General features: G+C 45.0%; 1 protein-coding gene across 3 annotated transcripts in view; it reads right to left on the reverse strand.

Moving 5' to 3' along the window:
* Positions 1-22,093, reverse strand: part of DCAF1 (DDB1 and CUL4 associated factor 1) — a 109,535-nt gene that overhangs the window by 75,153 nt on the left and 12,289 nt on the right. For all 3 annotated transcript variants that reach the window (XR_008624743.2, XM_055109995.2, XM_063602384.1), the window contains exons 2-3: positions 11,694-11,811; positions 354-430 (exon numbers count right to left, since the gene is read on the reverse strand). Coding sequence is in view for 2 of the 3 variants with exons in the window: in XM_055109995.2 (XP_054965970.2) it covers positions 354-430; positions 11,694-11,811 (195 nt within the window). In the remaining variant the exon portion in view is untranslated. The remainder of the gene's footprint in view (positions 1-353; positions 431-11,693; positions 11,812-22,093) is intronic.

Consider the following 22,093-nt stretch of genomic DNA (forward strand, 5'->3'; position numbering starts at 1 on the left):
AAAAGTCTGAAAGGAAGACGATTTTTCTTTTTAATTCTTTGTCATCATATCAACTGAGTTAACTAAAGTACACCTACTTCTGTTCCTTTAGGTTAGTTATGTGATATTCGATTGGCAAATATCAAAAATATTTCCAATTTTTTCCAGAAATTTATTTTTCCTCACTGGCTCCACCTTGAGCAACATTTTAACAAATAAAAGGTCTTAAAACTTACCACAAAAGACACTATTTCAATTCAAAAATTTTCCCATAAGCAATTTTTCTTTTTTAGAAAAGAAAAAAAAGACCCTCGCTTTAATAAAAGTGTCTTAAAAGAAAAAAAAAGACCCACACTTAAGAGCACAAATCTTACCAGGATGTCGATCATCAAATGGGTCTGGATCCCCTTTACGATACTCTTCAGTTTCTTTTTCAATCAATTGAGACATCCTAGCACAAAGGGAACAAGGGGTCAACTCTGGACAAGCATAAAAAAATGGACCACCACTACAACAGTCAATTCAACGGTCAAGGTAGAAAATAAAAGCAAAGTTAGAAAAAGACTATTTCTTCTGATGTACATAGAAATCTAAGCAATTATCTCATAAAAGAGTTTCCTCTCCCAAACTCATTCTTTTTTTTTTTTTTGACAGTCTCGCTCTGTCGCCCAGGCTGGAGTGCAGTGGTGTGATCTTGGCTCACTGCAAGCTCTGCCTCCCGGGTTCATGCCATTCTCCTGCCTCAGTATCCCGCACAGCTGGGACTGCAGGCGCCCACCACCACGCCCGGCTAACTTTCTGTACTTTTAGTAGAGACGGGGTTTCACCATGCTAGCCAGGATGGTCTCGATCTCCTGACCTCGTGATCCACCCGCTTCAGCCTCCCAAAGTGCTGGGATGACAGGCGTGAGCCACCACAGCTGGCCCCCAAACTCATTCTTATATAAACTTTCCCTTCTTCAAAAAATAACATTACCTTCACCTCAGAAACCAAAAATGTAGGACTCATCTTTAAAATCTTCCTTTTCTTGCCGGGTGTGATGGCTCACGCCTGTAATCCCAGCACTCTGGGAGGCCGAGGCAGGAGGATCACCTGAGGTTGGGAGTTCGAGAACAGCCTGAACAACATGGAGAAACCCCATCTCTACTAAAAATACAAAATTAGCTGGGCGTGGTGGCACATACCTGTAATCCCAGCTAGTAGGGAGGCTGAGGCAGGAGAATCACTTGAACCTGGGAGGCGGAGGTTGTGGTGAGGCGAGAGATTGCGCCACTGCACTCCAGCCCGGGCAACAAGAGCAAAACTCTGTCTCAAAAAAAAAAAACCTTCCTTTTCTCCTCCCTCTCCCACAACAATTTCTGTTAGCTCTACTACAAGGTACTTCCTGACTCACATCACTTCTCTAATTCTTGACCACTCCTATGCTCATCCAGACCACCATCATCAACTACCTGGATTACTTCCAATGGTCTTTTTACCAGTCTCCTTGCTTCCTGCTTCCATGTCTGATCTGATGCAATTCATTCTCCAACTTCCAATGACTTACCACAATACCCTGAATTAAATCCAAGTACTACTATGGCCTGCAATTATCTGGCTTCTGCCTGCTGCTTCCTGACCACTTCTTCCACTCCTCCACCCTCCTGCATTAACCTTCGGTCACTGTTCTTCAAAGAGCCCAATTTCACTCCTGTTTCAGGGTTACAGTGCTATTAACTCAGCTGGTAACATTCTTCCCACCATCTAAGCCTCCACCCCTGCCCCAAGTAACTGTTCATCTGCTTTCTCTCACTACAGGTGAGTTCTGCCTGATCCAGAATTTGTTTTCTTTTTTTTCTTGTAGAGATGGGGTCTTGCTATGTTGCCCAGGCTGGAGTCTAGTGGCTATTTACAAGCATAAACATAGCACACTACAGCTTCAAACTCTTGGCCTCAAGCAATCCTCCTGCCTCAGCCTCCCAAGTAGCTGGGTCTATAGGCACGCAACACTGTGTCTGGCTTGTTCCAGACTTTCACATAAATTGAACCATATAATCTTTTTAAATCTAACTTTCACCTAGCATGCTTTGAGAGTCATCCATGTTGCTGAATGTATGAAAAGTTCTGTTTCATTAATGCATTTTTTTTTTTTTTGAGATGGAGTTTCACTCGTTGCCCAGGCTGGAGTGCAATGGCGCTATCTCAGCTCACCACAACCTCCGCCTCCCAGGTTCAAGCGATTCTGCTGCCTCAGCCTCTTGAGTAGCTGGAATTACAGGCATGCACCACCACACCTGGCTAATTTTTGTATTTTTAGTAGAGATGGGGTTTCTCCATGTTGGTCAGGCTGGTCTCAAACTCCTGACCTCAGGTGATCTGCCCGCCTCAGCCTCCTAAAAGTGCTGGTTATAGGCGTGAGCCACCATGCCCGGTTATTCATGCATTATTTATAAAACAAGAAAAATGGCTGGGCACAGTGGCTCATGCCTGTAATCCCAACACTTTGGGAAGCCAAGGTGGGCCGATCACCTGAGGTCAGGAGTTCGAGACCAGCCTGACCAACATGGAGAAACCCCATCTCTACTAAAAATACAAAATTAACCGGGCACGGTGCCACATGCCTGTAATCCCAGCTACTCGGGAGGCTGAGGCAGGAGAATCGCTTGAACCCAGGAGGCGGAGGTTGCACTCCAGCTTGGGAAACAAGAGCAAAACTCTATCTCAAAAAAAAAAAAAAAACAAGAAAAATTACTATCTGGGTGACCTAAGACTGACACTCTATAATAATGACAAGCCAATACAAGACTATCATACTCTCCATCTAACATGCTCTGTCCTAAGTGAAACTCTCCTATGTGCTTATTTCCAGGACACTATACTTTCTAGTCTTTTTTTTTTTTTTTTTTTTTTAAGAAACAGGGTCTAGCATGGGCGACAGAATGAGACTCCATCTCAAAAAAAAAAAAAAAAAAAAAAACACCAAAAACCAGAAAAAAAAAACAGGGTCTCACTCTGTTGCTCAGGCTGGAGTGCAGCAACACGACTCATGGCTCACTGAAGCCTCAACGTCCCAGGCTCAAATGATCCTCCCACCTCAGGCTCCTGAATAACTGGGACTACAGGAACACCACCATGCCCAGCTAACTTCAAAAATTTTTTGTAGTTGGGGATTTGCTCCCCAGGCTGACCTCGAACTCCTGGGCTCAAGCCCACCTTGGCCTACCAAAGTCCTGGGATTACAGGCATTGAGCCACCACACCCAGCCTTGCTAGTCTTTTTTTTTGAGATGGAGTCTCGCTCTGTCACCCAGGCTGGAGTGCAATGGCACGATGTCGGCTCACTGCAACCTCTGCCTCCCACGTTCAGGCGATTCTCCTGCCTCAGCCTCCTGAGTAGCTGGGATTACAGGCATGTGCCACCATGCCCAGCTCATTTTTGTATTTTTTTTTTGGTAGAGACAGGGTTTTGCCATGTTAGTCAGGCTATCTCAAACTCCTAACCTCAAGTGATCCGCCCGCCTTGGTTTCCCAAAGTGCTGGGATTACAGGTGTGAGCCACCACATCTGGCCCCTTCCAGTCTTAAGAATTAAACTCTCCTGGCCGGCGCCGTGGCTCATGCCTGTAATCCCAGCACTTTGGGAGGCTAAGGCAGGCGGATCACCTGAGGTTGGGAGTTCGAAATCAGCCTGACCAACATGGAGAAACCCCGTCTCTGCTAAAAATACAAAAAATTAGCCAGGCATGGTGGCGCATGCCTGTAATTCCAGCTACTCGGGAGGCTGAGGCAGGAGAATCGCTTGAACTCAGGAGGCGGAGGTCACGGTGAGCCGAGATCGTGCCATTGCACTCCAGCCTGGGCAACAAGAGCAAAACTCTGTCCCAAAAATATAACTAAATAAATATAAAAGAGTTAAACTCTCTGCAAAAATTACTGGTCCACTCTAATCAAGCTTCATAAGTATTTCTGCTTTTTCTTCCTTTCCCTCTAAACTCTGAAACCTCTCTTTAACACAAAGGGCAATCACACAAAATAATGTATGTGTACTTGTTTTTTTTGTTGGTAATTTTTTTTTTTTTTTTAAGTTTTTTTAAGAGACAGGGTCTCACTGTCTCTCAGGCTGGACTGCAGTGGCGCAGTGGCACAATCGTACCTCACTGCAGCCTCAAACTTCTGAGCTCAAACAATCCTCCTGCGTCAGCTTCCCAAGTAGGTGGGACTACAGGTGTGAATCAGCATGCCTGGCTTTTTTTTTTTTTTTTTTTTTGAGATGGAGTCTCACTCTGTCGCCCAGGCTGGAGTACAGTGGCGCAATCTCAGCTCACTGCAACCTCCGCCTCCCAGGTTCAAGCAATTCTCCTACCTCAGCCTCCTGAGTAGCTGGGGTTACAGGTACATGCCACCATGCCCGGCTAACTTTTGTATTTTTAGTAGAGATGGGGTTTCACCATGTTGGTCAGGCTGGTCTCTAACTCCTGACCTCATGATCCACCTGCCTCGGCTTCCCAAAGTGCTGGGATTACAGGCGTGAGCCACTGCACCCAGCCTTATACCTGGCTATTTTTTTAATTTTTTATATAGATAGCATCTTGCTATGTTGCCCAGGCTGGTCTTGAACTCCTGGACTCAAGCGATACTTCCACCTCAGCTTCACAAAATATACTTAGAATTATATATTGTAAAATCTACTAGTATCAAAAAAGAAAAAAAACAAAAACAAAAAGATCTACTAGTATCCTCAGTTGAAACTAAGAAATATAACAGAGAAGTTAAAAATATGGCCTCTGGGCCAGGCACAGTGGCTCATGCCTATAATCCCAGCACTTTGGGAGGCCAAGGTGGGAAAATCACTAGAGGTAAGGAGTTAGAGACCAGCCTGGACAATATAGTGAAATCGCCCCCATCTCTACTAAAAATTTAAAAACTAGCCAGGCATGGTGGCAACACATCCTGTAGTCCCTGCTACTCAGGAGACTGAGACTGGAAGATGGCTTGAGCCCAGGAATTCAAGGCTGCAGTAAGCTATGATAAAACTGCTGCACTCCAGGGCCCGGCGTGGTGGCTTACGCCCGTAATCCCAGCACTTTAGGAGGCTGAGGCGGGCAGATCATGAGGTCAGGAGATCAAGACCATCCTGGCTAACACGGCGAAAGCCCGTCTCTACTAAACATACAAAAAATTAGCCGGGCATGGTGGCAGGCGCCTGTAGTCCCAGCTACTCGGGAGGCTGAGGCAGGAGAATGGCGTGAACCCAGGAGGCGGAGCTTGCAGTGAGCCGAGATTGCGCCATCGCATTCCAGCCTGGGCGACAGAGCGAGACTATGTCTCAAAAAAAAAAAAAGGTGGCTTTTGGAGCCAGATTTTCAGGGTTCAAATCTGAGCTCTTCCACAGTGTGAGACACTCTGGGTAAGTTATTTAACCTCTCTGTGCCTCAAGATAATAGTCTCTACGTTACAGAGTTTCCCTGGGTTTCAGTTAATTAGAATAAAACCTGACAAGTAAGAGCTCTTTAGGTGTTAATTGTGGGGTTTTTTTCTTCTGTTTAGTCTTCTCATTTTCCAAGAGTAATTGGCATCATAAAAACTGGGAATCGGGCCAGGCGCAGTGGCTCACACCTGTAATCCCAGCACTTTGGGAGGCTGAGGCAGGTGGGTCACTTGAGGTCAGGAGGTCAAGACCAGCCTGGCCAACAGGGTAAAACCCATCTCTAGTAAAATACGAAAATTAGCCAGGCATGGTGGCGGGCGCCTATAATCCCAGGTACTCAGGAGGCTGAGGCAGGAGACTCACTTGAGCCAGGGAGGCAGAGATTGCAGTGAGCCAAGATCGAGCCACTGCACTCCAGCCTGGGTGAGAGTGAGACTCCATCTCAAAACAAACAAAAAACTGAGAATCAAAAATAGGAAAAACAGTTAATTTAGGGTAACTATTGACTGGGATGAGGCAGGAGGGTGCAATCTGGTGCTCAAGTTCTACTATAACTTGATCTCGATAATGGTCTTACAAAAAAAAATCCATCTAGCAGAGTACTTTACAGTATATAAATTATATCTCAAAAAAAAAAAAAAAAAGGCCAGGTGTAGTGGCTCACGCCTGTAATCCCAGCACTTTGGGAGGCTGAGGCGGGCAGATCACGAGATCAGAAGATCAAGACCATCCTGGCTAACACGGTGAAACCCTGTCTCTACTAAAAATACAAAAAAATTAGCCAGGTGTGTTGGCGGGTGCCTGTAATCCCAGATACTCAGGAGGCTGAATAGCGTGAACCCAGGAGGCGGAGCTTGCAGTGAGCTGAGATCGCACCACTGCACTCCAGCCTGGGCAACAGAGCAGACTCCGTCTCAAAAAAAAGACCAGCCTGGCCAACGTGGTGAAACCCTGTCTCTATTAAAAAAAAACACAAAAAATTAGCCGGGCTTGGTGGTGGGCACCTAATCCCAGCTACTTGGGAGACTGAGGCAGGAGAACTGCTTGCACCTGGGAGGCAGAGGTTGCAGAGCCGAGATCACACCACTGCACTCCAGCCTGAGCGACAGAGTGAGACTCCATCTCAAAACAAAACAAAAAAAAGCCCACTCGCACAGCTTTGACCAAAGCCAGCCCCTTTCAACAGAATCAAGTCAAAGGCTAATAAAAGGATGAATTCAAGTTACAAAATGACATACACTGTTCTTACGAAACTGTCAAAAGATCATAAAAATAACGGTCAATAAAAGAGCAGACAGGCCTAAAATTCATTTGCTCTTCATGGAATATACTAAAACACCCAAACCTGCAGCCAGATGAGTGAAGACAAAAAAAAAAAAAAAAAAAAAAACCTAGAACTATTTTAGAAAATATCCAGTAAAGAGACCCACAATTTGGTGAAGGAGGGAAGTTACCCCTGATTAAAATAAAATAAACTGACCAGCCTGGGCAACCTGGCAAAATCCCGTCTCTACAAAAAAAAAAAAAAATACAAAAATTAGTGGAGCATGGTAGCATGCACCCCAGCCACTCAGAGGGCTGAGGTGGGAGGATCACTTGAGTCCAGGAGGTTGAGGCTGCAGTGAGCTATGATCACAACACTGTACTCCAGCCTTGGGGGGAAAAAAAAACAACACTGGAATTGGAGTCAAAACCCAGGATTCTAACCTAAGTTTCCACTGCCTCGCTATGCAGTTTTTTGCAAGTAAATCTGAGAATGTCTATCATTTAATGATGTATCTTTCAGAGATACTTTGAGTGACAAATAAGGAAGGTGAAGTTCAGATAAGTGCCTCTTACAGTTCTGACACCAAAAAAAGTCCTCAAATATTTGTTGAGTGGAATGAACTGATTCACTCATTTTCTTTCCATTCTGATAACCCCTTTAATATTTACAAACCTTCCCATTCCAGTAGCTTTTATATATATATATATACACACACACACAAACCATACTGCCTGATTTGGAACTTCATCATTATATACTATTTTGTGCTACTATGCATTGTTCCTTATCAGTTAGTTTTTGTTGTTGTTGTTGTTGTTGAGACAGAGTCTCTCTTGCCCAGGCTGGAGTATAGTGGCACAATCTCAGCTCACTGCAGCCTCGACCTACCTGGCTCAAGCAATCCTCCTACCTCAGCCTCCTGAGTAGCTGAGACTACAGGCACGTGCCACCATGCCTGGCTAACTTTTGTATTTTTTGTAGAGACAACAGTCTCACCATGTTGCCCAGGCTGGTTTTGGGCTCCTGAGCTCAAGCAATTCACCTGCCTCAGCCTCCCAAACTGCTAGGATTACAAGTGTGAGCCACCATGCCAGGCCTCCGTTAGTTTTAGTTGCTTCCCAGGTAGTTATCTCCTTGAGGACAGCCCCCCTCTATTTTAGGCTTTGCATGGCTGAAGAGCATAGCACAGTGAAAAAGTTGAGGATAAAATATGATAATGTAAAATAATGTTGAAAATAAAACATTAAGTACTTTTAGTGTAAGTGCTCAAATATTTCTTGAACAAGTGAATGAATCCACATAACCATCCTCATTAATGACTCTCCTCCTTTCACAGCCACATCAATTATACACGTTAACAGCACAATATTTAAATTCTCTAATTCACTGTGGCTGCATTTCAAGTATCTTGTTTAATAGTTGGTGTTTAATTATTCTTTTTTTGTTTTGTTTTTTTAATTAAGACGGGGTCTTACTATGTTGCCCAAGCTGGTCTTTAACCTGTGGCCTCAAGCGATCCTCCTACCTCAGCCTTCCAAAGTGCTGGGATTAGAGGCATAAACCACTACATCTGGCCTAACTTTCTTAATCTCCAATGCCTCTACCAGTTAAAATCCAGTTTCTGCCAGTCAGCAATAATCCTGTTCCTTAAAAAAAACTGGTATTTTCACATGTTCCCCATGTATTAAAAGCAATTAGGAACAATACATTTATCCCCATTTAGACTTTCATAATATTATAGTTCTTTCTCCATAAAAAGTAAGAGATCACTGCACAAACAAAAAGATTTTTTTAACAGTTATGATATTGAAGATGAGACGTTAAGAATCCCCACATTCCAGTGACCTTCTCCTTAGAAAACCCATGAGCACCCCTCCCCAGCCTTTACTTTTCACTTTTTCTCCATCTTGACACATTTATTAAATAAAATTATATACCATACAGTTATTATGAACCAGGCAGTGGACAAATCATCATTTGAGGAGACACCAATAAAAAGACATAGTCGTAGGCCAGGCATGGTGGCTCACGCCTATAATCTCAGCACTTCTGGGAGGCCGAGGCAGGTGGATTGCTTGAGTCCAGGTGTTCAAGACCAGCCTGGGCAACATAGCGAAAACCTATCTCTACTAAAAATACAAAAAATTAGCCAGGCAGGGTGGTGTGTGCCTGTAGTCCCAGCTACTCCAGAAGCTGAGGTGGGAGAATCAACTAAGCCCAGGAAGTTGAGGTTGCAGTGACCCGAGATCACGCCACTACACTCCAGCCTCGGCAACAGAGGGAAATCCTGTCTATCATAGCTGGGCACGGTGGCTCACGCCTGTAATCTCAGCACTTTGGGAGGCCGAGGTGGGCAGATCACGAGGGCAGGAGATCGAGACCATCCTAGCTAACACGGTGAAACCTGAAACCTCATCTCTACTAAAAAATATAAAAAATTAGCCCAGTGTGGTGGCGGGCACCTGTAGTCCCAGCTGCTCAGGAAGCTGAGGCAGGAGAATGGTGTGAATCTGGGAGGCAGAGCTTGCAGTAAGCCAAGATCGCGCCACTGCACTCCAGCCCGGGCAACAGAGCGAGACTCTGTCTCAAAAAATAAAATAAAATAAAATAAAATAAAATAAAATAATAGTACAATGTGGTATAATGGGGGAAAATTAAAATACATACATATGAATGACAGGAGTATTAAAACAAAGTGGTGGCCAGTATGGTGGTTCACACCTGTAATCCCAGCACTTTGGGAGACCAACGTAGAAGGAACATTTGCAGTGAGGAGTCTGAAAACAGCCTGAGCAACATAATGAAACCCTGTCTCCACCAAAAAAATCAAAAAATAAAAATTTAGCAGTGAGCTATAATCATACCACTGCACTCTATCCTGGGTAACATAGTGAGACCCTGTCACTAAAAAAAAAAAAAAAAAAAAATTTTTTTAATGATGGGGAGCCCAAACCTACCTATGAAAGTCAAAGTCAGTGAAGGTTTTACAGACATGATTCTTGAACTACTTCTTATAAGGACTAGGCCTGCCATGCAGACATGCCAAGGAAAGGCATTTCAGGCCAAAGAAATACCAAGTGTAAAGGCACAAAGACATTAAAAAATACGTTAATCCAGCCGGGCAGGGTGGCTCATGCTTGTAATCCCAGCACTTTGGGAGGCTGAGGTGGGCGGATCATGAGGTCAGGAGTTCGAGACCAGCCTGGCCAACACAGTGAAACCCCATCTCTACTAAAAATTCAAAAATAAGCTGGGCGTGCGTGGTGGTGGGCGCCTGTAATCCCAGCTACTCGGGAGGCTGAGGCAGGAGAATTGCTTGAAGCCAGGAGGCGGAGGTTGCAGTGAGCCAAGATTGTGCCACTGCACTCCAGCCTGGGCGACAGAGCTAGAGTCTGCCTCAAAAAAAAAAAAAAAGTTAATACTTACAGAAAGAGACTAATACTATGAGGGAGAAAAAAGAGGCCATCCTCCTTTTTCTCATCCTATGGGGCTACTTATGATGTGATACCATTTACAATGGGCTGGGATTACAGGTGTGAGGCACCAAACCCAGCACCCCTTGATTTGTTTTAATACTCCTATCATTCATGTGTATGTATTTTAATTTTCTGCCATTATACCACACTATACTAGAACCTTTTTTATTACACGTGTTTCCTCACTAAATTGTAAAATTCTTGAAAGCACATACTATGTCTTTTTATTGGTGTCTCCTCAAATGATGATTTACCCACTGCCTGGTACTTAATAACTGTGTGGTAATTTTATTGAAAAAATCTGTTAAGGTAGAAAGAGTGAAAAGTAAAGGCTGGGTAGAGGTGCTCATGGGTTTTCTAAGGAGGTCACTGGAACGTGGGAATCCTCAACATCCCATCCCCAATATCATAGCTGTGAAAACAACTTTTTATGCATTGATTTCTTACTTTTTACAGCGAAAGAACTACAATATTATGAAAGTAAGCCACATCATAAATGGCCACATAGGCCACACTAAAAACTTTACATTTTACTCTGTAGGAAAAAGGAAGTCGGAGAAGAATGTAGGTATGAATGAAGGTAGGAAAATCATATTTGTGTATGAGAAAAAGGAATCTTTCAGCAAGGGGGAGGATGTATTAAAAGAGGGTAAACTGGAGGGTAAACTTATAAGGCACACTGCTTAATGGGCCAGTCAAGACATGAGCAATACCTAATGCAGGCCAGGCGCAATGGCTCACTCCTGTAATCCCAGCACTTTGGGAGGCCGAGGTGGGCGGATCACCTGAGGTCAGGAGTTCAAGACCAGCCTGGCCAACATGGCAAAACCCTATCTCTACTAAAAAAAAAAGAAAAATTAGCCAAGCATGGTGGCTCATGCCTGTAATCCCAGCTACTCCAGAGGCTCAGGCAGGAGAATCACTTGAACCTAGGAGGTGGGGGTTGCAGTGAGCCAAGATCGCACCACTGCCTGGGGCAGAGAGCAAGACTCCGTCTCAAAAAAAATGAAAGTTAAAATAGGCCGGGCACAGTGGCTCACGCCTGTAATCCTAGCACTTTGGGAGGAGGCCAAGGCGGGTGTATCACCTAAGGTAAGGAGTTCGAGACCAGCCTGATCTACATGGTGAAACCCCGTCTCTACTAAAAAATATAAAAATTAGCCGGGCATGGTGGTGGGAGCCTGTAATCCCAGCTACTTGGGAGGCTGAGGCAGGAGAACCCCTTGAACCCAGGAGACGGAGGTTGCAGTGAGCCGAGATCACGCCATTGTACTCCAGCCTGGGCAACAAAGCAAAACTCTGACTCAAAAAAAAAAAAATTAAATTAAATTAAACAGCTTCAGGAAGTAGGGAGATAAAGACTAAATCTGAGGAAAGAAAAAAATTGATTTAGAATTTACAGTCTAGGTGAAAATGTTCCTATGCTATTCTCCACACCAATTTTTGCTTCTTTTTAAACTAGTTTGTGTGTGTGTGTGTGTGTATGTGTGTGTATGAAGAAATCTAGCGTATGAGTTGTGTCCGAGGTTTTTTATTAAACTAGGTTTTAAAAAAGTTATTCATACCTGGTAAGGATAGGTACCATGTCCTGCCCACTGCCATGTTCCTTTTCCCACTGCTCCAGCAGGGTAGTGAGCTCAGCTTTGGAGTCCACATGTACCACTACTGTAGTCATGGCTTTGCCTAAGGAAGCAAAAATAAAAATAAAAAAGACAACCAATAAATGAACACAAGCAAATAAAAGTGAGGAAGGGGTAGAAAAGGACGAGAAGGCAAGAGAAAAAATTAAAAAGGGAAATTTAACCCCTTGAACCCTTTGGATTTATTTGTGGTACAGCAGAAAACTCGGGATACTCATCAAGCCTAGATACCCATTCAGTAGTGATGAACAAGTACTTTCGCCTTTCTCAGCCTCAGCTTCAACTGTCAAATGAGGCAAGAAGCTGGATCAAAACAGTGATTCTTAACCTTTTGAGGAGCCCCTCTGAAAATCAGACAAAAAATATGGTACCTCTCCCTCATCAAAAATGCATTTACCACCAGGCATGGTGGCTCACACCTGTAATCCCAGCACTTTGGGAGGCTGGGGCAGGTGGATCACCTGAGGTCAGGAGTTGGGGACCAGCCTGGCCAACATGATGAAACCCTGTCTCTACTAAAAATACAAAAATTATCTGGACATGGTGGCAGGTGACTGTAATCCCAGCTACTTGGGAGGCTGAGGCAGGAGAATCACTTGAACCTGGGAGGCAGAGGTTGCAGTGAGCCGAGATCACACCATTGCACTCCAGCTTGGGCGACAGAGCGAGACTCTGTCTCAAAAAGAAAAAAAAATAGACTTACCTAATGCCTACCTGTAATATATACAATAATCCCAGGCCTAGATCTCTGAGGTCTAAAACTTTGTGCTTACATTTTTTTAAGCACAAAATGTGGCCAAAACTACTCCCAAAATATTTTGCTCGTTAGTCCTTTGAGGGAAGTTCTATCAAAGATAAACGGCATGGCACACTCCTGTTTAATTTTTTCTTTTTTTTTTTTTTTTTGAGATGGAGTCTCACTCTGTCACCCAGGCTGGAGTGCAATGGCACAATCTCGGCTCACTGAAACCTCCACCTCCCGGGTTCAAGCAATTCTCCTGCCTCAGCCTCCCGAGTAGCTGGAATTACAGGCGCCCGCCACCATGCCTGGCTAATTTTTGTACATTTAGTAGAGACGCAGTTTCACCACGCTGGCCAGGCTAGTCTCGAGCTCCGTTTTTTGTTTTTTCTTTTTTTGAGATAGAGTTTCATTCTTACTGCCCAGGCTGGAGTGCAATGGCACAATCTCGGCTCACTGCAACCTCTGCCTCCTGGGTTCAAGCAATTCTCCTGCCTCAGCCTCCCAAGTAGCTAGGATTACAGGCATGCACCACCACGCCCAGCTAATTTTTGTATTTTAGTAGAAACAGGGTTTCACCATGTTGGTCAGGCTGATCTCGAACTCCTGACCGCAGGTGATCCACCCGCCTCAGCCTCCCAAAGTGCTGGGATTACAGGCGTGACCCACCGCGCCCAGCTCTGTTAATTCTTAAAGAGAAGGCCAAGAAATGAAATGGACACTACTGCCAGCACGAAAGTGGAGAAGGAACACTATAAAACTCATTTATCCTTCAAGCTTCCTAACCTCTCTCACAGCTGATTTCCTGGAAAGAAGAGGCTAGAAGAGAGGCAGAGAAGGTTGGCTGGGTTGAGTGGTTCAAACTAGGAATGCAGAAGGGCAGGGAGCTGAGGTGAGCTTTGGAGGACCAAATAAGACACCCACATATGAGAGGCTTATAAGGGGATCCAAAAGGGATAAATGAGACGCAAATGTTTGACAGGTTATGGCATCAACTTCTTTATAAAAGTAGCCTTAAAATCAAAATGTCATATTCTGCCACGCAAAATGCCTATCTTCTCAGAAATAGCAACCATTCCATAGTTTCACATCAGAAAGGAATTACTAGCTGATCTAAAATGAACTCTTCTAAAGATATCTACCATAAAACCAAAAGAAATACATGTAAAATATGATATCATTATTGCATTGCATTATTGCATTGTATTGTAAAATGCAAATATTTATGTTTTAATCAAGTAGATGCAATTCCAATAGTAGTGATTCATGTCACCTGGATTACACATAACTCCAAAGGAAAATACCTGCCCTACCCCAAAAATTGAACAAAATCAAAAAGATTCTTTTTTTTTTTTTTTTTTTTGAGGCAGAGTTTTGCTTTGTTGTCAGGCTGGAGCGCAGTGGCGCCATCTCGGCTCACTGTAACGTCTACCTGCTGGGTTCAAGCGATTTTCCTGCCTCAGCCTCCCAAGTAGCTGGGACTACATGCTTGTACCACCACGCCAGCAAATTTTTTGCATTTTTAGGAGAGACGGGCTTTCACCGTGTTAGCCAAGATGATCTCAATCTCCTGACCTCATGATCCGCCTGCCTTGGCCTCCCAAAGTGCTGGGATTACAGCTGTGAAAACCACACCCGGCAGATTCTTTTTTTTTTTTTTTTTTTTTAAGGGTCTCACTCTGCCTCCCAGGCTTGAGTGCAGTAGCGCGGTCCTAGCTCACTGCAGCCTCAACCACCTGGGCTCAAGGGATCCTCCCACCTCAGCCTCCAGAGTAGCTGAGATTACAGTTGCCATGCCCAGCTTATTTTTATTTTTATTATTTGTTCAGGTGGGGTCTCACTGTTGCCCAGGCTGGCCTCAAACTCCTGGCCGCAGGTGATCCTCCTGCCTTAGCCCCCCAAAGTGCTGAGACAACAGGCGTGAGCCACCACACCCCGCCATATTTTCAGACTTTCTAACCAAAGCCACAAAAAGGAAATGCTGTAGGTGTGACAGACTAATATGGACTTCTGACTTCAACCTGAGAAAACTCAGGTTGCATATTTTACTGCTATCTACTAACTATACATACGTTGTTATTTTTATTTTTATTTTTTTGAGATGGCATCTTGCTCTGTCACCTAGGCTGGAGTGCAGTGGCACGATCTCGGCTCACTGCGACCTCCATCTCCCAGGTTCAAGTGATTCTTCTGCCTCAGTCTCCCGAGTAGCTGGGACTACAGATGCACGCCAGCACGCCCGGCTAATTTTTGTATTTTTAGTAGAGACAGAGTTTCACCATATTGGCCAGGCTGGTCTCGAACTCCTGACCTCATGATCCGCCTGCCTCGGCCTCCCAAAGTGCTGGGATTACAGGCATGAGCCACTGTGCCCGGCCTCGATAAATACATTTTTAAAACAAACTTTTTTTCTTTTCTTTTTTTTTTTTTTAAGACAGAGTCACACTCTGTCGCCAGGCTGGAGTGCAGTGGCACAATCTCGGCTCACTATAACCTCCACATCCCGGATTCAAGCGAGCGATTCTCCCACCTCAGCCTCCCAAGTAGCTGGGATTACAGGCGCACACCACCACACCCAGCTAATTTTTGTATTTTTAGTAGAGACAGGGTTTCACCATGTTGGCCAGTCTGGTCTCGATCTCTTGACCGCGTGATCCGCCCACCTCAGCTTCCCAAAGTGCTGGGATTACAGGCGTGAGCCACTGTGCCCAGCCAAAACAAACTTTTTATGTGGAGTAATTTTAGATTTACAGAAAAGCTGCAAAGATAGTACACAGTGTTCCCACATACCTCTCACCCAGTTCAGTTTTCCCTCATGTTACCATACTATAGTGGTACACTGTCAAAATTAAGAAACCAACATTGTTACATTATTATTAACTAAACTCCAGACCTGATTCAGATTTCACCATTTTTCAAATCATGTGCTTTGTTCCATGATCTCATCTAGGATACACTGCACTCAGCTGTCATGTCTATCTACTGTCCTCTGGTCTATGATAGATAGTTTGGGGATTTGTTTTTGTTTTACATGACCTTGACAATCTTGAAGAGTACTAGCCAGGCTGGTAGAATGTGGCAACAATTTAACCAATTCTTTCTTCCTTTTTCTTCTCTCCTCTTTCTCTCTCTCTCTCCTCTCTCTTTCCTCTCCCTTTTTTTCTTTTTTAAAGACAGGGTCCCCCTCCTATGTTGCCTAGGCTGGTCGTGAACTCCTGGGCTCAAGCAATCTTCCTGCCTCAGCCTCCCAAAGTGCTAGGATTACAGGGACAAACCACCACGCCCAGCCTACCAAACTATTTATTTATTTATTTATTTATTTGGAGACGGAGTCTTGCTCTGTCGCCCAGACTGGAGTGCAGAGGCGTGATCTTGGCTCACTGCAACCTCCACCTCCTGGGTTCAAGCGATTCTCCTGCCTCAGCTTCCCGAGTAGCTGGGGCTACAGGCACGCGCCATCATGCCCGGCTAATTTTTGTATTTTTAGTAGAGACGGGGTTTCACCATGTTGGCAAGGCTGGTCTTGAACTCCTGACCTCACACAACCCGCCCGCCTCGGCATCCAAAATGCTGGTATTACAGGCACGAACCACTGCACCAGGCCTACCAAACATTTAAAGAAGAATTAACACCAATCCTTCTCAAACTTCTCCAAAACCTGAAGAGGAAAGATACTTTCCTAATTCATTCCATGAAGCCATCATTACTGATACCAAAGCCAAATAAAGATATCACAAGAAAAGAAAGCTACAGCCTGATGTCCTTTATGACTGCAGACATAAAAATCTTCAACAAAATACTAGCAAACAGAATCCAACAGCATATTAAGAAAATTAAGGCCAGGCACATGGCTCACGCCTGTAATCCCAGCACTTTGGGAGGCCAAGGCGGGTGGATCATGAGGTCAGGAGTTCGAGATCAGCCTGGCCAACATGGTGAAACCCTGTCTCTACTAAAAATACAAAAATTAGGCCTGGCACGGTGGCTTACGCCAGCAGTTTGGGAGGCCAAGGCAGGCAGATCACCTGAGGTCAGGGGTTCCAGACTACCCTGGCCAACATGGCGAAACCCCGTCTCTACTAAAAACACAAAAATTAGCCGGGCATGGTGGCACGCACCTGTAATTCCAGCTACTTGGGAGGGTGAGGCAGGAGAATCGCTTGAACCCAGGAGGTGGAGGTTGCAGTGAGCCAAGATCGCGCCACTGCACTCCAGCCTGGGTGACAGAGCGAAACTCCGTCTACAAAAAAAAAAAATTATCCGGGCGTGGTGGTGTGCGCCTGTAATCCCAGCTACTCAGGAGGCTGAGGCAGGAGAATTGCTTGAACCTGGGAGGCGGAGGTTGCAGTAAGCCAAGATAGCACCACTGCATTCCAGTCTGCGCGACAGGGCGAGACTCCGTCTAGGGTGGGGCAGGGGGAGTAACACTCAGTAAACTAGGAACGGAAGAGACCTTCTAGAACATGATAAAGGGGATTATGAACAACACTACACTCAATGGTGAAAGACTGAAAGCTTTGCCCCAAAAATCGGAAACCAGACAACAATGTCTGCCTTTGCCATTTCTATTAAAACCCTGTACTGGAGTCCTCCGCCTGGCGTGGTGGCTCACACCTGTAATCCCGGCGCTTTGGGAGGCCAAGGCAGATAGATCACTTGAGAACAGGAGTTTGAGACCAGCCTGGCCAACATGGTGAAATCTTGTCTCCAGTAAAAATAAAAAATTAGCAGGGCATGATGGGGCACACCTGTAATCCCAGGTATTCAGTAGGCTGAGGCATAAGAATTGCTTGAATCGAAGAGGCAGACGTTGCAATGAGCCACAAGATTGTGCCACTGCAGTCCAGCCTGGGCAACAGAGTGAGACTCTGTCTCAAAAAACAAAACAAAAAACCACACTCTACTAGGGTCCTAGGCAGAGTAATTAGGCAAGAAAAAGAAATATAGGCTGGGCAAGGTGGCTCATGCCTGTAATTTCAGAACTTTGGGAGGCCGAAGCGGGTGGATCAAGAGGTCAGGAGTTCGAGATCAGCCTGGCCAACATGGTGAAGCCGCATATCTACTAAAAATACAAAAATTAGCTGGGCATGGTGGTGTACACCTGTAATCCCAGCTACGGGGGAGGCTGAGGCAGGAGAACAGCTTGAATCCAGGAGGCGGAGGTTGCAGTGAGCCAAGATTACACCACTGCAATCCAGCCTGGGTGACAGGTAAGACTCTGTCTTAAAAAAAAAAAAAAAAAAGTGTGTATGCATGTGTGTGTGTGTGTGTAGATAGATAGATAGATAGATAGATAGATAGATAGATAGATAGATGGTATCCAAGTTGAAAAGGAAGAAGTAAAATTATCTTTATTCCTAGATGACATAATCCTGTATACAGAAAATCCTAAAGAATCCACATAAAAATTATTAGAATAAATGAATTCAGCAAAGTTGCAAGGTACAAGAGCAACACACAAAAATCAGTTGTACTGCTATACACTAGCCAAAAAACAATATGAAAGTAAATGAAGAGAACAATTTCATTTACAATAGCACCAAAAATAATAAAATAATTAGAAACAAATTTAATTTAAAAGGCACAAGGCTGGGAAGGGTGGCTCACACCTGTTAATCCCAGAACTTTAGGAGGCCAAGGTGGGTGGATTGCTTGAGCTCAGGAATTCAAGTCCAGCTGGGGCAACATGGCAAAACCTAGTCTTTACAAAAAAGGCAAAAAATTAGCCAGGCATGGTGTGCACCTGTACCAGGTATGCACCTGTACTCCCAGCTACTCGGTAGGCTGAGGTGGGAGAATCACCTGAGCCCAGTAAGTTGAGGCTGCAGTGAACCAAGATCGCACCACTGCACTCTAGCATTGAAGACATAGCGGGACCCTGTCTCAACAACAACAAAAAAGGCACAAACACAAGACTTTTACGCTGAAAACTACAAAACATTGCTGGAGTCAATTCATGATGACCTAAATTTTAAATAACCTAAATAAACAAAAAGACATTCTGTGTTCATGGATTAGAAGGCTTAGTATCAAGATGGTAATACATTCCAACGTGGTCTACAAATAAAACGCAATCGCTATCAAAATCCCAATGACAGACCAGGCATGGTGGCTCACGCCTGTAATCCCAGCACTTTGGGAGGCCAAGATGGGTGGATCACCTGAGTTCAAGAGTTCAACACCAGCCTGGCCAACATGGTGAAACCCCATCTCTACTAAAAATACAAAACATTAGCTGACCATGGTGGCAGATGCCTGTAATCCCGGCTATCTGGGAGAATGAGGCAAGAGAACCACTTGAACCCAAGAGGCAGAGGTTGCAGTAAGCCGAGATCGTGCCACTGCACTCCAGTCTGGGAGCAACAGAGAGAGACTCTGTCTCAAAAAACAACAACAAAAACAACCCAATGACATCTTTTGCAGAAATGGACATGCTGATTCTAAAATTCGTATGTAATTGCAAGGAAACCTGAATAGGCACAACAATCTTGGAAAAAAAAAAAACAAAGTTGGGGTCAGGCGCGGTGGCTCACACCTGTAATCCCAGCACTTTGGGAGGTCGAGGCAGGTGGATCACAAGGTCAAGAGATCGAGACCATTCTGGCCAATATGGTGAAACCCCATCCCCAGTAAAAATACAAAAATTAGCTGGGCGTGTTGGCACGCACCTGTAATCCCAGCTACTGGGGCAGCTGAGGCAGGAGAACCGCTTGAACCTAGGAGACGGAGGCTGCAGTGAGCCAAGATTGCGCCACTGCACTCCAGCAAGGCAACAGAGCGAGACTATGTCTCCAAAAAAAAAAAAAAAGTTGGAAAAATCACACTTCTGATTTCAAAACTTGCTACAAAACTATAGTAAATGGAACAGCATGGCACTGACATAAGGATCAACACAGAGACAAATACAATAGAATTGATAATCCAGCAATAAGCACTCACATTTATGATCAATTTTCAACAAGGGTACCAAGACCATTCAATAGGAAAAAAGTATTTTCAATAAGTAGTGCTGCCCAGGCGCAGTGGCTCATGCCTGTAATCCCTGCACTTTGGGAGGCCAAGACAGGCAGATAACTTGAGCAGGAGTTCGAGACCAGACTGGCCAACATTGTGAAACCCCATCTCTACTAAAATACAAAAATTAGCCAGGCATGGTGGCGCGCCTGTAACCCCAGCTACTCAGGGGGGCTGAGGCAGGAGAACTGCTTGAATCCAGGAGGCGGAGGTTGCAGTGAGCTGAGACAGCGCCACTGCCCTCCAGCCTGGGCGACAGAGCAAGACTCCATCTCAAAAAACAAACAAACAAAAAAGTACTGATGAGACTGGGCACAGTGGCTCACGCCTGTTATCCCAGCACTGTGGGAGGCCGAGGTGGGCAGATCACGAGGTCAGGAGATCAAGACCATCCTAGCCAACATGGTGAAACCCCATCTCTACTAAAATACAAGAAATTGGCCAGGTGTGGTGGCACACACTGGTAGTCCCAGCTACTCGGGGGGCTGAGGGAGGGGAATCGCTTGAACCTGCGGGAGGCAGAGGTTGCAGTGGGCCGAGACTGCACCACTGCGCTCTAGCCTGGTGACAGAGCAAGACCCGTCTCAAAAAAAAAAAAAAAAAGTAGTGCTGAAACAATTGGATATTATCCCACAAAACAGTGAAGTTGGATCTTTGCCTCACAGTATATGCGAAAATGGGCCGAGTGCTGTGGCTCATGCCTATAATCCCAATACTTTAGGCAGATCATCTGAGGTCAGGAGTTTGAGACGAGTATGGCCAACAAGTTGAAACCCCATCTCTACTAAAAATACAAAAAAGAGCTGGGCATGGTGGCGGGTACCTGTAATCCCAGCTACTCGGGAGGTTGAGGCAGGAGAATCACTTGAACTCGGAGGGGACGGAGGTTGCAGTCAGCCGAGATTACCCCACTGCACACCGGCCTGGGTAAAAGGGGTGAGACTTTGTCTTAAAAACAAAAAAAAGGCCAAGAAACGCATGAAAGATACTCAACATCAGTCACTAGGAACTGCAAATCAAAACCATAATGAGATATCATTTCTCACCTACTAACATGACTGTAGTTTAAGAAATGAGAAAATATAAGCATTAGCAAGCATGTGAAGAAACTGGAACACATATTGCTTGTAGAAATGTAAAAGGGTGGCCCCGGGCGCGGTGGCTCATGCCTGCAATCTCAGCACTTCGGGAGGCCGAGGCAGGCGGATCACGAGGTCAGGAGACGGAGACCATCCTGGCTAACACGGTGAAACCCCGTCTCTACTAAAAATACAAAAAATTAGCCGGGCGTGGTGGCAGGCACCAGTAGTCCCACCTACTCGGGAGACTGAGGCAGGAGAATGGCGTGAACCCGGGAGGTGGAGCTTGCAGTGAGCCGAGATCGCGCCACTGCACTCCATCCTGGGTGACAGAGCGAGACTCCCTCTCAAAAAAATAAATAAATAAATAAAAGAAATGTAAAAGGGTATAGTAGTTATAAAAAACAGTTTGGGACTCTCTCAAAAAGTTGCAGGTTTTTTTTTTTTAAGTCACATGTAGAATTACTATATGACCCAGCAATTTCACTACTAGATATATACCCAAAAGAACTGAAAACAAGGCTGGGTGTGGTGGCTCACACCTCTAATCCCAGCACTTTGGGAGGCCGAGGCGTGCAGATCACCTGAGGTCGGGAGTTTGAGACCAGCCTGACCAACATGGAGAAACCCCATCTCTACTAAAAATACAAAATTAACTGGGCATGGTGGCACATGCCTGTAATCCTAGCTACTGGGGAGGCTGAGGCAGGAGAACCGCTTGAACTCAGAAGGCAGAGGTTGAAGTGAGCCAAGATTACGCCATTGCACTCCAGCCTGGGCAATGAGAGCAAAACTCCATCTCAGGGGGAAAAAAAAAAGGAATTCAAACAAAGACTTATACACAAATGTTCTTGGTAGCATTATTCACAACAGCCAAAAAGTAGAAACAACCCAAAAGTCCATCATCAGATGAAGAGATAAACAAAATGTGGTATATGCATACAATGGAATATTCAGTCATAGAAATGAATGAAGTAGTAACATGCTACAGATGTGGAAAAACCTTGAAAACAATAAGAAAGCAGACACAAAAGGGCACATATTATATGATTCTATTTATATAAAACATTGAGGCTGGGCATGGTGGCTCACACCTGTAACCCCAGCACTTTGGGAGGCCAAGGCGGGTGGATCATGAGGTCAACAGTTCGAGACCAGCCTGGCCAACATGGTGAAACCCCCGTCTCTACTAAAAGTACAAAAATTAGCCGGGCGTGGTGGCATGCGCCTGTAGTCCTAGCTACTCGGGAGGCTGAGGCAGAAGCATCGCTTGAACCTGGGGGGCGGAGGTTGCAGTGAGCCGAGATTGCGCCACTGCACTCCAGCCTGGGCGACAGAGCGAGATTCCGTCTCAAAAAAAAAAAAAATTGAAATAGGTAAATCAATATACAGAAAGCTAACTAGTAGTTGCCAAGGGCTTGAGGAAAGGGGAAAATGGGCAGTGACTGCTAAATGGGTATGAGGTTTCCTTTTTTTTTGAGATGGAGTCTCAC

Source organism: Pan paniscus, chromosome 2 (assembly GCF_029289425.2).
Source record: "Pan paniscus chromosome 2, NHGRI_mPanPan1-v2.0_pri, whole genome shotgun sequence".
NCBI lineage: Eukaryota > Metazoa > Chordata > Mammalia > Primates > Hominidae > Pan > Pan paniscus.